The sequence below is a fragment of the Odocoileus virginianus genome, chromosome 22 (assembly GCF_023699985.2).
Source record: "Odocoileus virginianus isolate 20LAN1187 ecotype Illinois chromosome 22, Ovbor_1.2, whole genome shotgun sequence".
NCBI lineage: Eukaryota > Metazoa > Chordata > Mammalia > Artiodactyla > Cervidae > Odocoileus > Odocoileus virginianus.
In genome coordinates this window covers 28,884,195-28,901,849 of record NC_069695.1, presented here as the reverse complement: position 1 = coordinate 28,901,849, position 17,655 = coordinate 28,884,195, and the positions used below count along the sequence as shown (strand labels likewise).

Below are 17,655 nucleotides of genomic sequence, written 5' to 3'. Positions count from 1 at the left end.
ATCCTCTTCTCTCTGAAGCTGTTCTGATACCTCTGTGAAGGGTTATTATTAATACCAAGACGTTCCCTGGGTCATAGCCCTCACATGGGGTGTAACTGTTGGTATTTCTCTCTCCTGTGTCAGCATGTCCATTCTCTCTGGGATGAGGGTGATTTCCTGACCTTCTCTGTGTAACCTAAGCATCTACTGTGTTGAGTAGCTCCTAGATTCTGTTGTTGCAAGGAATTCAAGGACTGTGACAGGTGTGTGGGGCATGCACTATTTGTTTATTTATTTTTGTGCTGGTTCTTCGTTGCTGTGCAGGTTTTCTTGAGTTGCAGCGAGGAGGGGCTACTCTCTAGTTGTGGAGCATGAACTGCTCATTTCAGTGGCTTCTCTTGTTGTGGAGCACGGGATCTAGGGTACTTGGGCTTCAGTAGTTGCAGCTCATGGGCTTAGTTGTCCCACAGCATGTAGAAATCTTCCCAGACCAGGAATTGAAACGATGTTCCCTGCACTTGCTGGCAGATTCTTAGCCACTGAGCCCCCGGGGACGTCCCCATTTTTGAAAAAATATGACTGGACTTCCTTCAGTAAAGAGAGGAGAGTATTTAGGTAATAAGGTTCAGTGACCCAACCGTTCTAATGGCACAGTAGGAAGAAGTGCACAGTAGGGATTTCCATGTGGAAATCTGCTTTCCCAGGTACAGTTTCAACAGTGGCTGGAGATTATAACGTGTGAATACCTAAATGAAAAAGTTTGTTCTGAACAACTGACTTTGCACATCAACTTCTGAAATACAGCCCATTCATAATTTGAAAATTGTCTGCCTTTGTTAGAAACGGCTGACTCATTTGCAGTCCTCTTAAGCTTGGTTTAGGATCATTCATTCATTGGATAACTACCATATAGGTACTGTGTCCATCCAGTGCCAGTGATACATAGATGAGACAATGAGGGCGAGGCTCTCGGTATGAGTTCCCCGAATTGCTCCTCGCACGATCTCCATACCAGGCAAACATTCCAGTATCTGAACTCTCCCCTTGCCAGGCACAGGATGCCCCGTTGGATCTGGTTCTTGCCTCGGCAGTCCAGCTTCATCTCAGGCCCCTCCCCCACCTGCATTCTACAGGCAGGCCACAGAGACCTCTACTTGTAGTTCCTTATCTCAGCCTGTAATTCCATGCCAGTGCCAGGCCCCGCACAGTGTTTCCTGCTTGGAATGCCCTTTGCTTTTTTTCTAGATATTAGTTCCTCTCTATCAGCCCATGAAGGGTCAGGCACTCAGAGTACGGATGGGCGCCATCAGCGGCATCCGCTTGTACCTACAACTCGCCTCCCTCCATTACTCCTATCCAAGCATCCCTGCTCATCCCTCAGAGCCCTCAGGTGGTCCAGGGGGAAGGGTGCATCCCTGGGGGGCCCTTGTGGCCAAGCTGGTTTGGTGAGTACATGAATGGACAAAAGGACCACTTTTGGAAATCATCCCCCACATGACTGCTAAATCCTCAAAACTGAACGTGATTGTAAGACAGAGAAATATGGTGGAGAAAGGGGAACCCAGAGTCTATACCTAGAAATGCCCTACTTTTGGACACAGAAAGTCTAAAGCGTTTAAGGTATCACAGAAAACAACTACAAAGTGGGTCCAGGGATGTGACGATCAGTTCTGTGAGAAAGTTCAGTGGACTCAAACCGTTAAAAGACCTAAATCAGAGATAACATTCAAACTCACTATGTAGATTCTTCCATCTAACACACCCACTAAGACTTGTTCAGTATCTTTCTATAACTAGACTGATAAAAATAAATACAGGTAAAGTTTTGAGTTGAAGGCACCTAGAAAGAACTCAAGCACATTTTATAACTACATTTAAAATGCAAACAGATTTCTTTATCTCCAGGTTTTATTTGATTTAGCATAGTACTGAATGTTCCACAGGAAGAAGAATATAGTGGAGATTATAATTGGAGTGTTTTTATAGATGTAAAGAATAGGTAAGCTCATGAGAACAGTTTCTACTTTGTTTATTTAAATAATAAATCTCAAAAATGATAACATTTCTAGACTGGTAGATAGCATAAACCAAATCACACATTTTGAATTTCAAGCACAGAATTTCATTCTGTTTTGAAACTTTTAAATAAGATCTTCAGAGGGTGAAAAGTTGAAACTAAAAGTAATTTAATCTCAGGCCAACAGTAGATATTAGCATACCTCCAATAACTATATTAATCCTGTGTTTTTCTTTATCTCAGAAATATAAAAACCAAGGGCATATTTCTTTTAACCAAATCAGTTAAAAGACCAACTTTCAATTAATATTATTTAAAAATGTATGGGAGGTACTCCTGGAATAACTTGTTTATAATAATTTGTTTATAATAACTACCAAAGTTTAAAATATTTGCCTTTTTTCTCCTAATAATTAAATTTAATGTATTATTTTAAGTTTATCTCTGTCCACTCTTACAAGAGTTAGGCATTGAAGTTCAAATCCAGGTGCCTCATTTAACAGCTCTGTTAACCTTGTATAAGGTTAGGGTCCTTAGATGTAATCACTTAGATTTCTAGTTTCTTTATTTATAAAATGGGGATAATAATAGACCCTCCTTTTAAGATTGCAGTGAGGATGAAATAATACAGTCCACATAAAGTGTTTAGTATAGTGACTGTAAAATCTCTTAATTACTATCAGTATCATATTATCATTACAAGGTACTATTCAGGAGTAAAAACTTTGTACTGCCCTTTAATTGTAAATAAAACAAGTAAAAAGCTCTAGTTCCAAAAGAAAAAAATACTGAAGTAAAGTGAATTTTCCAGAAAAGGATGTAGTAATGTTGGCACTCATAAGTCACAGAATTTCACTGTCATGTGATCATGATATACTTTTATATTTGCAGATATTTTAAACCTAAATCCTGGCTTCTTCTGAAAGGTATAAATATAAACATGAGCAAGGTGCCAAAGTGAGCAAACTAAGCCCAGGACAACAGTACAAATTACCGTCTAGAATAGCTGTTGGATGTCAGGCAGCGTGTGCAGCATCTGAGATGAGTACAGAACCGCCTCAGCAGAAAGGGAGGTCATGATCCAGTATAACCAAAGTATGGCGATAGAGATAAAGAGGACCAGAGAGACCACAGGAACTACTCTCAGTCACGATTTGGGGAAGAATTCCAGGAAACAGAAGTGACATTTTTAATGGCCTTTAAACAGATGGATAGATGGATGGAAATTAATCAAATGAAAAAAATATGACATAGGACATTTTAAACAAAAGGAATCACATTTCAGCTAGCAGGAAATGAATATGTAAATAACATGGAGATACTCCAAAAATAAGATGTGTTTAGGTTTGAGGGGATTTTGCTGAATAATTTAGTGAATAATTCAGCTATGGATGCTGGAATTGAGAAGAGTTGCAAGGGAAAGGTGAAATGAATGCTCCTTGAAGGGTTTTGACTATATCCTGTAGGTTACCATAACATCCGGCTTCAGACATTTAAGTAACACCTCCTAGTCTTTTCCATGTCTACAAACAGCTTTTATGATGTATTTAAATTTTTTATCAATTTTAACTGCTTTTAAATGAAAATAATTGTTTTAAAATGCCTGTGCACCATTTAAAAATCATCTTGCATACCCCCAGGGGGACTCCTCCCTTATTTTGGAAGCATTGCTACAGGGGATAGCAGTCAGAAAGTTTTACTTGGGGTTGGGGGTGTGACATCAAATAATCAAATAATGTCTGAGAGAGGAACCAATAGTAGCTGGCAAGATAGAAGCAGGTAGAGTCCTGAGGACATGGAAACCCTCTAGAGAGGCTTTTGCCATGGTCCAGGCAGGATGTTCCCTGGACGTCTTCCCTGGTGGGGCAGACAGTAAAGGATCTGCCTGCAGTGCAGGAGATCCGGGTTCCATCCCTGGGTAGGGAAGATCCCCTGCAGAAGGAAATGGCAACCCACTTCAGTATTCTTGGCTGGAGAATTCCGTGGATGGAGGAGCCTAGCAGGCTACAGTCCATGGAGTCGCAAAAAGTTGGACACAGTTGAGCAACTAATACTTTGAGGCAGGATGTAATGATGACCTGAACTGAGTTAGTAGATTTGAGACAATAGGGGACTGACTGTTAGGGACTGACTCTTGGGTTTTATATCCCTCATGTGTTCCTTCACACAAGAATGTGGGTGTTTATGGTCCCTGTAAAGCATGTCTCCACCATAAAACATGGGATCAGAAGTCTATAAATACAAGGTCACCAGGAATTCAGCCAGAGCTGCAGCTTTGATATGACAGAGGCAGCTGACTGCAGAAACTAGTTCAGATTTATCCAGAGTTCAAGATCTGTCTCTCCAAGAAAGGTAGAACAAACACATCATCTTACAAATGTAGTCAGACCCAGTAGGGAAAGAGAAACACATATAGATTTTTGTAAATTTGGCAAAAGTGTGTCAGACATCATGTGAAATGGTGTCCACACCAACAAATAAAGGAATCCCAGAGACTTCCCTGGTGGTACAGTAGATAAGAATCCGCCTGCCAATGCAAGGGACTTGGGTTTCATTCCTGCCCCTGGAAGATTCTGTGTCCTGTGGAGCAACTAAGCCTGTGTGTCACGGCTACTGAGCCCAGCACCCTAGAGCCTGTGCTCTGCAACAAGAGAAGCCCCTACTCAGCACAACTAGAGAAAACCAGCTCAGCAACGAAGACCCAGAACAGCCAAAAATAAATTTTTAAAAAAAGGGATTCCATAAAGAAAACCAGAGCTTCTGTGCCCCCACCACTGCGGATTTATCTGTGTGTTCACTTTGGTTGCCTGCCTGTCATGATCAGTTTCTAAGGACTTGACTATGATCTTTTTAGAATTACCAAAATAGTACCCGGAATTTATATAATGCCTTACCCAGAAAAGTCATATTTTATTCTCGGATAAAAATCGGTGCTCCCCAAGTGGCAGGGACTTAAAGTACTTAACCTTCGGCCCAGAAAGATGGCTCGCCTAAGAATTCTTGAAAAGTTCAGTGGGATTTGCCCTTTTGTAATCAGAAGAACCTGAGACAGCATTTGATGTTTTGGCTTGCAGTGACCTCTCATGGGTTTTATAGCCTTAACCTCTTTTTTTTAGTGTAGAAATAAAACATAGATTCAGCAATCATCAGAATGATCAGAAAGCCATAGTAGGAGTTAAAAATTTTTAAGAAATATTTTTGATGAATCTAAAGATTGACATAAATAGTGAAGTAAGTCAGAAAGAGAAAAACAAATCCCATATATTAATGTATATATGTGAAATCTAGAAAAGTGATGAACCTATTTGCAAAGCAGAAAATAGAGACACAGACATAGAAAACAAACATAGATACCAAGCAGGAAATGGGGTGGGATGGATTGGGAGTTTAGGATTGACATATATACACTGCTGTGCTGTGCTCCGTCCTGTCTGACTCTTTTCAACCCCATGGACAGTAGCCTGCCAAGCTCCTCTGTTCATGGAATTTTCCAGGCAAGAATACTGGAGTGGGTTGCCATTTCCTACTTAAAGGGATCTTCCTGACCCAGGGATCGAACCTGCGTCTCTTGCATTGGCAGGCCGCTTCTTTACTGCTAGTGCCACCTTCATAAGCATAAAAGAGATAACTAATGAGAATTGACTATATAGCACAGGGAACTCTAGTTAATGTTCCGTGGTGATCTAGATGAGAAGAAAATCTGAAACAGAGGGGATATATGTATACTTAGAGCTGATTCACTTTTCTGTACAACAGAAAATAATACAACATTGTAGAGCTCCAATAGAAAAAAAGGGGGGAAATACTTTTGAGACTCTTGATAGTGAGTATAAGGACTATGTTATATCTGTTTTGATATAACCAAATAAAGAGCCTCTTGATGAAAGTGAAAGAGGAAAGTGAAAACGTTGGCTTAAAACTCAATGTTAAGAAAACTAAGATCATGGCATCTGGTCCCATCACCTCATCGGAAATAGATGGGGAAACAATGGAAACAGTGGCAGACTTTATTTTGGGGGTGTCTAAAATTACTGCAGATGGTGACTGCAGCCATGAAATTAAAAGATGCTTGCTCCTTGGATGAAAAGCTATGACCAACCTACTATAAAGCATATTAAAAAGTAGACATTACTTTGCCACAAAGGTCTGTCTAGTCAAAGCTATGGTTTTTCCAGTAGTCATGTATCGATGGAGAGTTGGACCATAAAGAAAGCTGAGCACTAAAGAATTGATGCTTTTGAGAGTCCCTTGGACTGCAAGGAGATCAAACCAGTCAATCCTAAAGGAAATCAACCCTGAATATGTGTTGAAAGGACTGATGCTGAAGCTGAAAATCCAGTACTTTGGCCACCTGATGAGAAGAACTGACTCGTTGGAGAAAACCCTGATGCTGGGAAAGCTTGAGGTCAGGAGGATAAGGGTTATGACAGAGGATGAGATGGTTGGATGGCATCACCAACTCTTTGGACATGAGTTTGAGCAATCTCTGGGAGCTGGTGATGAACAGGGAAGCCTGGCGTGCTGAAGTCCATAGGATTGCAAAGAGTCGGACACAACTGAGGAACTGAACTGAACTGAACTGATATCTGTTTTGAGGATGTCAATTAGGTGGTGTTGACATTTGATGAAAGTCTCAGGCCCTTTAATACCCCAGTGAAAACCAGGCAGCTTCCAGTAATTATTCTAGGTCACAGGAAACACAGGCCATGGCTTTCATCTCCCGGAATCCAGGCACACGTGATGCCACACCACTGTTGCTTTCCAGTTCATCTTAGTCTTCGCCTTTCTGTATTTCCAGTTTTGTGCTGATACCATGATCCACATGTCTTCTGTATTCTAGGATCCAGGCAGAAGGAAAACTCGCCTCTGGGGCAGGCCCTTCTCCTGGCAGGCAGAGGAGAAAGATGAGGGGGCTGATGGAGCGTTAGACTCTTCTAAGGTCTCCACGCTTCTGTTTCCATTAACTGGCCAGTGTCAGTTGGGTGGCCGAGCCTGACCGTGGGTTGGGGAAGTCAGCTGGCTCCAGGGTGGTCCTTGTGGTGCTGTAAGCATGTGATCCACCCATGGGGAGAGGATGGTGAATCATTAAGGACAGTAACACAATCTGCCACAAAGAGAGATCAGGAATTTTGAGAAATTGGAGTTTGCCCATCTCAGGCTGAACAGATTTGTCCTTTAGCTTATTCTATAAATATAGTCAAGAAAATCCTATCTAAAATTATTTTTGTGTTATATATGGATGTAGTTTGAGGGAGACTTGCTTTATTTTACTTTACACAGGCATGTCTGGGTTATAGTGTACTTGAGAAGATGAAAAGTGGTATTTAATTAAAGGTTAGGATTGTTGGGGAGACAGACTCGGGCATGAGGAAGTGGTAGTGTATACTTTTTTTCAAGGTTTTTGGTTGAAGTCAAGCAACTGCCATTTTGTTTCTTAAAACCTTTGTTGTTTTTGTTTAATCTCTAAGTCTTGTCCAACTCTGCAACCCCATGGACTGTAGCATGCCAGGCTCCCCTCTCCTACACCATCTCCCGGAGTTTGCTCAAATTCTTGTCCATTGAGTTAGTGATACTATCTAACCATCTCAGTCTCTGCTCTCCCCTTCTCCTTTTGCCTTCGCTCATTCCCTTAAAACATGTCTCCACATTTCTTTTTTCAAATTCCAAAGCAAGAATTTTTTTTATCTAAACTTAAAAAAAAATTTTTTTTAATTCACTAATATTCCTGAACTGTAACAAGTGCCAGCTACTGTGGGGAGATACCCTTGGGTCACCTTTATTTTATTTGGGCTTCATAATGATTGTATTACTGTGATTACAGTTGAAGATTAGAAAATGGGGTTGGTGGAACTCAGCCAAGGTCCCGAAACTCGTACTATGCAGAGCTGAGGTATCACCCCAGTGTCTGACCTCTTAACACTACACATACTGACCGTAATTTTCATGCTCTTTTTCCTCTTCCTCCATTGTACTGATTTAAAAAAAAAAAAAAAAACATGTATTCATGAAACACATGTGGATTGGAAGGATTGATCTAAAATTGGACGATTCATCACATCTTGGACAAGAGGAATCACAATGAGCCCACCAAAATTTTAAAAAGCAGAGTTGTGGGGAGAGAGAGTGACTGGAGACTAACCGTGGTTTATCTTGGACTGCTAGAATGGAAGTGGGAAAAAATTAAATAAATACTTAGTATGTGGCAAATAGACATACATTAAATTCTTAAAGTTTCGTCAAGAAATTGTGAAATAGCTGCAGATACATGAGTTATATATAAAAAACATCTTTGTACAAGAGTTAAGTTTATTGATAATCATTTCACTGGTTCTTATTTTTTCAATTATTTTTTAAGAGCCCTGTGTGTGTGTGTGTGTGTGTGTGTGTGTGTGTGTGTATAATTTTAGATTGTTAGGACCCACTTCCCCAATATTTATACTGTGTATTAATATTGGATCATGACTTTTCTAGAGTCTGTGGATGGTAGAAGTCACTCTGTTCTTGATTAACTTAGTGACTAACTTTCCTTTTGTTATAATCACATCTGGCCTGTCTTTATTCTTCCTCTGATACCCTTCCAAATTTATGTCAGATAGAATGCCACTTCTTCCTTGAACACCCAGCTCTCTGAGCCAATCAGTGTTTGTTTTTAGCATCCTGATGATTTTTGCCTAAATTTCATAGCTTTGTTACTTATTTATCATTTGTGTCATAATATAGTAATGCCTGTTACTAGGTTGTAAATTATAGAGGGCAGAGCCGCTATGGCACTCATTTCTATGTCTCTTTTTGCCCTGCATGTAATTCCTGCTAAACCAGTTCGTTGTCAAAATCTTATGACTCTGACGCTACATAGATCAGGGTCCACATATCACATGAGTTCATCGCCTTCCATATTGTTTCATATAACTCACTCCACGAGTGATCATTCAAAACTAGTCTTGTCCAGTGTATTGTTATACTGATGTATTACCAGACTTCATTTAAGATCCTCCCTTTCTAGCTTCAGGCCGTTGGTGGTTCATTTCTGTCACCTGTGAACTGCCTTCTCCAGTTAACCCCGTCCCATGGTATGTCTCAGCCTCACTAGCCTCACTGAGCTAGATTCCTTACAGTTCTTTCTTTGCAGAGGAAACACATCCATTGATTTTTGTCTAACTTTCAAACATAGTGATAATCCCAGTTTCTCTGGGTTGCACATTTGGTGGTCTGCAGGTGGAAACTTACAAACAGGTGTTTGATGCCCCGGGACCACTAACGTCTGCTTGTGGATTCGCTCACTGTAACCCTCTTCTCATCCCTTCCTTGTCTTCCCAACTGCAGGGCCTTAAAGCTGCTGACAACGATCCCACCGCTCCACCCTACGACTCCCTCTTAGTCTTTGACTATGAAGGCAGTGGTTCCACGGCTGGGTCCTTGAGCTCCCTTAATTCCTCCAGTAGTGGAGGTGAGCAGGACTATGACTATCTGAACGACTGGGGGCCCCGCTTCAAGAAACTCGCTGACATGTACGGTGGAGGTGACGACTGAACTTCAGGGTGAACTTGGTTTTTGGACAAGTACAAACAATTGCAACTGATATTCCCAAAAAGCATTCAGAAGCTAGGCTTTAACTTTGTAGTCTACTAGCACAGTGCTTGCTGGAGGCTTTGGCAGGGGCTGCAAACCAATTTGGGCTCAGAGGGAATATCGGTGATCCAATACTGTTTGGAAAAATACTGAGCTCAGTCACACTTGAATTTTACAGTACAGAAGCACTGGGATTTTATGTGCCTTTTTGTACCTTTTTCAGATTGGAATTAGTTTTATGTTTAAGGCTTTAATGGTACTGATTTCTGAAATGATAAGTAAAAGACAAAATATTTTGTGGTGGGAGCAGTAAGTTAAACCATGATATGCTTCGACACGCTTTTGTTACATCGCATTTGCTTTTATTAAAAATATGGAATTAAACAGACAAACCACTCATGGAGCAATTTTATTATCTTGGGGGCTGAGACCATGAGATTGGAAAATGTACATTACTTCTAGTTTTAGACTTTAGTTTCTTGTTTTTTGTTTTTTTTTTTCCACTAAAATCTTAAAACTTACGCAGCTGGTTGCAAATAAAGGGAGTTTTCATATCACCAATTTGTAGCAAAATTGAATTTTTTCATAAACTAGAATGTTAGACACATTTTGGTCTTAATCCATGTACACTTTTTTATTTACTGTATTTTTTCCACTTCACTGTAAAAAATGGTATGTGTACATAATGTTTTATTGGCATAGTCTATGGAGAAGTGCAGAAACTTCAGAACATGTGTATGTATTATTTGGACTATGGATTCAGGTTTTTTGCATGTTTATATCTTTCGTTATGGATAAAGTATTTACAAAACAAAGTGACATTTGATTCAATTGTTGAGCTGTAGTTAGGATACTCAATTTTTAATTTTTTAATTTTTTTTTATTTTTTATTTTCTTTTTTTGTTTGGGGAGGGAGAAAAGTTCTTAGCACAAATGTTTTACATAATTTGTACCAAAAAAAGAAAAAAAAAAGGAAAGACAAGAAATGAAAGGGGTGGCCTGACACTGGTGGCACTACTGCAGTGTGTGTTTTTAAAAAAAAATGGAAAAAAAAAAGCTTTTAAACTGGAGAGACTTCTGACAACAGCTTTGCCTCTGTATTGTGTACCAGAATATAAATGATACACCTCTGACCCCAGCGTTCTGAATAAAATGCTAATTTTGGATCTGGTGACTGGTTTGAACTTTTTCTTTTCTACTTGAGATGCTTTGAATGTTTCAAAAATTCCAGGTCCTAGAGTTGCATTGAGAACTGCAGTACAAAAGTATGAATTGGTTCTTGCACTGTTCACCATCAAAAAGCCCTTAGCGTGGCAGCCAGCCGTGTCCGGTGAGCAGTGGAGAAAAATCTGTGGATCTTCTGATCATAGAAGGAAAACATCAAGCCACCCAGGAATCGACTACACTGAAGGTGGTATATGCAAATCACATCAGTGAATTTTGTGTAATTCTTAACATCATTTGTGCTTTTATTCCCTTCCGCTCCTGTTTGTGGTTACGCTGACTCTAACCGGCTCTTCCCACTAGAGCAGGGGTCCCCAACCTCCAGGCCACAGACCTGTATCTGTATTTACAGCCACTCCCTATCACTAGCATTACTGTCTGAACTCCCTGCCTCCCGTCAGATTAGCAGTAGCATCATAGATATTATGTGTGTGAATCATCCCGAAACTCTCATCCCATTCCATGGAAAAATTGTCTTTCACAGAATCAGTCCCTGGTGTCAGAAAGGTTGGGGACCGCTGCACTAGAGAACCCACAGCAGGAAAACCTCGCTAAAAAGTGATAGACTTGGCCCTGGAAAGTGCAGTGGATGCTGGGAATTCCCAGGCAATCCACTGAAGCCATTGTTTGATGTATCTAGTGAAATACACTTGGGCTTGACTTCTGTTTATTAACTGGACCAATTTTTTCCCTAACTTTCTTAAAGAGGTATAATGGGCAAATAAAATTTTGTATATTGAAGCATACGATGTGATGACTTGGTGTATGTATACATTATGAAATGATTTCCCCAGTCGTGTCACTCACCACATATATCACCTCACATAGTTATACTTTGTGTGTGTTTGTATGTGTATGTGGTGAGAACACTTAAAATCTACTCAACAAAATTCAAGCACACAGCACAGTATTAGCTGGTGTGGTCACAGAGGACAGAAAAGCAAAATCACCTTATTCAGTTTCATAAAATTTTTCAGTGCACAGTATGGTTCATAAATGAATTTTAAGAATCTCGAAAAATCCTCACTGCTTTTTCCTATATTCCTTATGATCATTATTGCATTACACATACTTATATTGTACACTTTGGAAAAAACTTAATACAGTATACCTCCTCTAACTCCATGTGGTTTTTCGCTTTAATTTCATACTAGAGAGTAAAATTTACTTTTCTATCAATTTGCTCTGTAAGCAATATTTTCGTCTCACTTTTCTAATCTTTAGATGCCAGAGCTTATCTGTGGAATTTCATAATAAAACTTAGTAAATTTGCTGATTGGAATAGTCTTTTTAAAATGGATATTTAGACTGCACCTCTGTACTACTGTATGTTCAAATGAAAACTGTCTTTTTAAATTCAGACATCTCAATATTTGAAATTCATAGCACTCAGGTAACAAACACTTTCAATTACTTTCTTAGGACTGATGTTCAGTGACAGACTATTTCTAATACAAGGGCTTCCCTGATGGTTCAGTGATAACCCATTTGCCAATTCAAGAGACTCGGGTTTGATTCCTGGGTCAGGAAGATCCCCTGGAGAAGGAAATGGCAATCAACTCCAGTATTCTTGCCTGGGAAATCCCATGGAGAGAGGAGCCTGGGGGGGCCACAGTCCATGGGGTCACGAAGAGTCGGACACAACTGATCGACTGAACACGCACATACATCTCTAACACGGGCAAACCTCGTTTTATGCCATTTATGCCTTTTTATGCCCTATTGGGCTTCACAGATGCTGCCATTTTTTTTTACGAATTGAAAGTGTGCGGCAACTCTGCGTGAAGCACATCTATCATGCCATTTTTACACCACCATTTGTTCAGTCTTATTTCTGTGTCACATTTTGGCGGTTGTTCAGTCGCTCAGTCGTGTCTGACGCTTTGCGACCCCATGGACTGCAGCATGCCAGGCTTCGCTGTCCTTCACCACCTCTTGGAGTTTGCTTAAACTGATGTCCATTGAGTCAAGTTTACCACATTTTGGCAATTTCTGCAACATTTTAAACTCTGCACCAGCAAAAATGATTATCACTCACTGAAGGCTAGATGATGGTTAGCAATTTTTAACAATAATGTACTTTTTAATTAAGATATGTGTATATTTTAGACATGATGCTATTACATACTTAGTACAGTATAGTATAAACATAACTATATGCACTGGGAAACCCCCCAAAAATTTTGTGACTATTTTGATATTCACTTTATTATAGTGGTCTGTAACCAAATTCTCAATGTACTAATTTTTAACACTAATAATAAGCATTTTATATAGACACAATCAGTAAGTGTAAACATAGTTGTTTTCAAAACTTCCGTATTTTGCTGGAGTAATGCATGACTAGGTTTCCTTTGTGGAAAAAAAAAATGGGAAACAGAAAGTAGAAGCCCCCTGCTCTGATATAGGAGGAACTTCTATTTAGCTGTTTATTAATGATATGTAATTTATAGTCTTTTCCAAAAAAGCATTTTTACACACAGGTTTCCATAAAGATTTTATTTTGTTTTGTTTTCATGAAAGTGGGATGATACATTATGTATTTTCTGTAACTTGTCTTTTTCACTAGGAGTGAATCTTGGAAGTTTTTTCATATTAGTGTATATATCTACCTCGTCCTTTTTAATTGCTATGTAGTATTCCTTAATTGGGCATATAGTTTAGCCATTTCCTAAGTAACTGGTTGTTTCTGATTTTTTTAGCTACTGTAGAAAATGCTATGATCGGTTAATAGCCTTGTGCATGTTTCTCTGCCTGGGAGTATTCTCTAAATGAGATGTTTGGAGATGGAATTGCTAGATTAAAGAACGTGGAGAGTAGTTAATTAAATATGGCTAAAATTATAAGTGTTTTAATGTTACTCTAAAGTGCCTTTTAGCTAAAAGATGATAAGGCTTTCTAAAAGCCAGCAACTTCCTTCTTTAGCAAAATGATTTTATGCTGCTCAAAATAGTAACCACAGAATGTAAGACAATCTAGCCAAGGATTTTTTTCTTTTTTCTTTGGAAGGTAGCCTTTAAGTCAGGCCACAGTACTAGTTTCAAATACTCTGTAAAGTGATTGTAACCATGTGATGTAATAAAACCTTGAAAACTATATTTATGAACGTGGTTTATGGAGCCCATCCAGAAACATGTTTTTCTAGGTCGTTTCTAGTGATTTGAGTCACTTCTGCAATATTGTCAACAATAAACTTGCATACAAAGTGCTATAATCTCTGTGAAATGGGTTATTTTTCATGATAAAAATGTGTGCATGTTAAATTTTAATGAGACATGGCCAAATTGCCCTAATAAATACTACTCCAATTGACCCTCCCAACAACACTGTATAAAAGTCTATGCATCCTCATCTTCAACAATCTGAAACATTACACATTTAAAAGTTTTGCCAATATGATAGACAACATAAAATAATCTCATGTAATTAAGACTTCGCTGGTTACTAGTGAGATTAGTTGGTGATTGTTTTTTCTTATGTTTATTAGCCATTTGTGTTTCTTTGAATTGCCTATGTTTGTTTCCCTATTAAATTAGTTGGCTTTTTCCAATTGATTAGTAAGAACTTTCGTGCATTTTTTTTCCTGGTCTTTTGCCAATCTTGTAAATTTGCCTATGGTGTTTTACTGATAAACATTTGTTTTTTGTGATCTACTCTGTCAGTATTTTCAACTGTAGGTTTTTGAGAGGGTCTTCTCACCTCCAAATTATACAATTACTATCCAGTGTTGTTGTCTTTTTTTTTTTTTTTTTTTTTTTGCTTTGCACTTATTTAGCTCTTTAATTCACTGGAAATTATTTTGTATGAGATAGAAATCTAACTTTTAAAGTACTTACAGATAGGTGGTCTATTTCCGAAGCACCACTCATTAAGCCAATCATAACCCACCTTTATCTTATACACAATTCCCATAGAAATGTATGATTGTTTCTAGATCACTTATTCTGTTCCATTGATAATTTACTTACTTCCTGCACATTACGAGATCTTTATACTAGAAAATCATTTCTGACAAGTCATTTCTCCCACTGTTCTTTACTTCTAATAAAAATTTTCTATATTTATATTTCTTTTGTGCATTAATTTTAGAAAGTTTTGTCAAGTTCTGTAACAATTTTTCTTGGAAATTTTACACAGCTGTGAAGAATTAATAGCTTCATCTATTATCCCATCTAATATCATAATCTCACTTTTCAGATCATATATACACTTTTATAAAGTTTCATTAGACATTTTATTATATTATAATTTTAATTTCATTAAGACAGTCTACTTTTGCAGCATTTTTTTTGAAGTGATTCTTTTACTATTGTATTGGAATTTTATTCTTATTTATTTATCTATCTTGTTTCTAACCCTCATTTTACTCTTGTATGATTTTCAATAGCTTTTAAATGATTTTCTCAGATTTTTCTGATAATCATTTTTATATATAATGAGGTTTTCTTCCTTATTCCAAAATCAATACTTAGTTTATTTCCTGTATAGTTAGTAATAATGTAAATTGTAAGCTTTAATCATTTTTATAATAGGATGGTTTTGTGTATTTCATCATTATGTATAACATTTCCTATAAGTATAGATATAGCTAGCTTACTTAAAGATTTTATGAGTGTTCATGTTGAATTTAGTAAAATGCATTTCCTTCATCCATAGAGATAATAAAATATTAATCCATTCATATGGTGAAATATGACATTAGGTTTTCCAATATTGAGTCAGACTTTTGGGAATAAACCCTCCTTGATCATGGGCTTCCCTGGCGGCTCAGTGGTAAAGAATCTGCCTGCAATGCAGGAGACACAGGTTTGATCCCTGGGTGAGGAGAATCCCCTGGAGAAGGGAATGGCTGCCCACTCTAATATTATTGTTTGGAGAATCCTGTAAACAGAGGAGCCTGACGGGCTACAGTCCCCTGGGTCTCAAAGAGTCGGACACGACTGAAGCAACTTGGTCATAATGGTATTCTTTTAATGGACTGATGAATTTGATTTGCTGTGATTTTACTTAAGACTTTAAAATTACATCCAATTTTTTATACTTTTGTATGTTTCCATTATTCTTGTTCAGTATCAGTCCTAAATTTATTCTGGCTGCAAATAAAGAATTAGGAAGACTGCCATTGTTTTGTGCTCTGGAATAATTTATAAAACTTGGGATTATCTACTCACAAAAATTTGTTATACTTCTACAATTTTACCATTGTAAAGACAGGCTTTCCCCAGTAGGACTTGGTGTATTTAGACCTTGTCCTTCTTTTTGAGCAATTTTCACAATTCACATCTTCCTGAAGAAACTATCTAACATTTTAAAAATTTATTTATAGAAAGTTCCATATGGCATTTAAAAAATCTGTTTCATATCTGAAGTTATGTGTCCTTTTCTTTCTTTTACTTTTTTCTATTTTTCTTCAGCAGAGTAGTTAAAAGTCTATTTTTCTATTCAAAGACCTAACTTTTTGATTTATTGATATAGACTATTTATTCACTTCATTACAATGTACACATTTTTTAATCCTGTTAACGTTATTCTTCAAATACCTAGTGATTTACTATTTTTAGTATTTGTCAGTTTCTGTAGCATTTTAGATTTCTGTATTTCAGGCCATATTGATGTCTGCTTAAAACTGTTCTATCCTGTAGTTTAGATTTTAGTTTTTAGAAGAAATGGCTTGCTTGATGACTTTTAGTGCTTTGGGCCCTAAATTTCATTTTGTCTCTCCTTTATATAGCCATACATGTCTTCTTTTTTCTGTTTGTTTTGTTTTTGCATTTGTCTGATTATCACTCAGTCCATCTCTTTACTGTTAAGAATTTTTGAATAATTTTGCCTTTTATATCTTCAAAACAACATATACATTTAGATTTGTTTTATTGCCATTTTCAAACAGGTATTAGAAATAAGGATTGGCTACAACACCAGTCTTGATAATGATTTGGTTGTTGCAATTCTCCATCTTTGGAACCAGTAGTCTCCAATCATGTATTTTTGGAGGTAACCTCAGTGAACTGGGCAAGTGAGATAATGCACCCACTAATACTTGGCTACTCTTCACAGTGTCTACAGAACAATGGCATGTGAACTGATTGGCCTCAATGGCATGAAAGCAGTAAAGGCATTAAAAATATAGGTCCATTTCTACTTTCGTTTTTACCTTGCAGTTTTACAGTTGTTTGTTTAAATAGTTTTTCATCATTGAGAGAAAAAATGTATCATTTTCATATTCAAAGGAAAAAGCTGGAAAACCGAAAGAAAGCCATACTAACCTGAAGTGTCACTGTCATAGGGAATGCTGGTGAGATAATCAATTCAGTGGCTCAGTCGTGTCCACTCTGTTCGACCCCATGGACTGCAGCACACCAGGCCTCCCTGTCCATCACCAACTTCCAGACTTTACTCAAACTCATGCCCACTGAGTCAGTGATGCCATACGAATATAAAATACCTGACGGGTATATTTCTACCATGTGCTCAACAACAGGCAAAAACTCTTCTTGGAAAGTATCAGTTGATTGACCCCCTTTAAGACGGTATTTGGAGAAACAAAGCAACAAAACTATTTCTCTTTTTCTTGATGCAGCAAATTCAGTCTTTTATAGATACTACTTAGTGATTGATCATAAGCTTTTCTATAAGGTTGGTAATGAAAGTTTATATATCACCATTTTTCTCTGTTAGCTGATCTAATTAAAAGCTCTGGGTGGAAGAAGAGATGTGCTACAGCAGCTAAAATAAATTTGGGGGAGATTATCTGTAGATTTAAAGTGACTCACATTCTCTTAATTTCTCTTAATAACAAATGATTGTCCTGGCTATAGGTGCAACTTAAAAGTATGAGAATATATTTACTCTTCATAATTTGCTTT

General features: G+C 37.8%; 1 protein-coding gene across 1 annotated transcript in view; it reads left to right on the top strand.

Annotated features, from left to right (window-relative positions):
* CDH2 (cadherin 2) overlaps nt 1-10,731 on the top strand; it is a 248,326-nt gene extending 237,595 nt beyond the window's left edge. Inside the window, exon 16 of the mRNA XM_020870897.2 lies at nt 9,320-10,731. Within this exon, the coding sequence (XP_020726556.1) occupies nt 9,320-9,526 (207 nt within the window). The 3' untranslated portion in view covers nt 9,527-10,731. The remainder of the gene's footprint in view (nt 1-9,319) is intronic.
* The last annotated feature ends 6,924 nt before the right edge of the window (nt 10,732-17,655 follow it).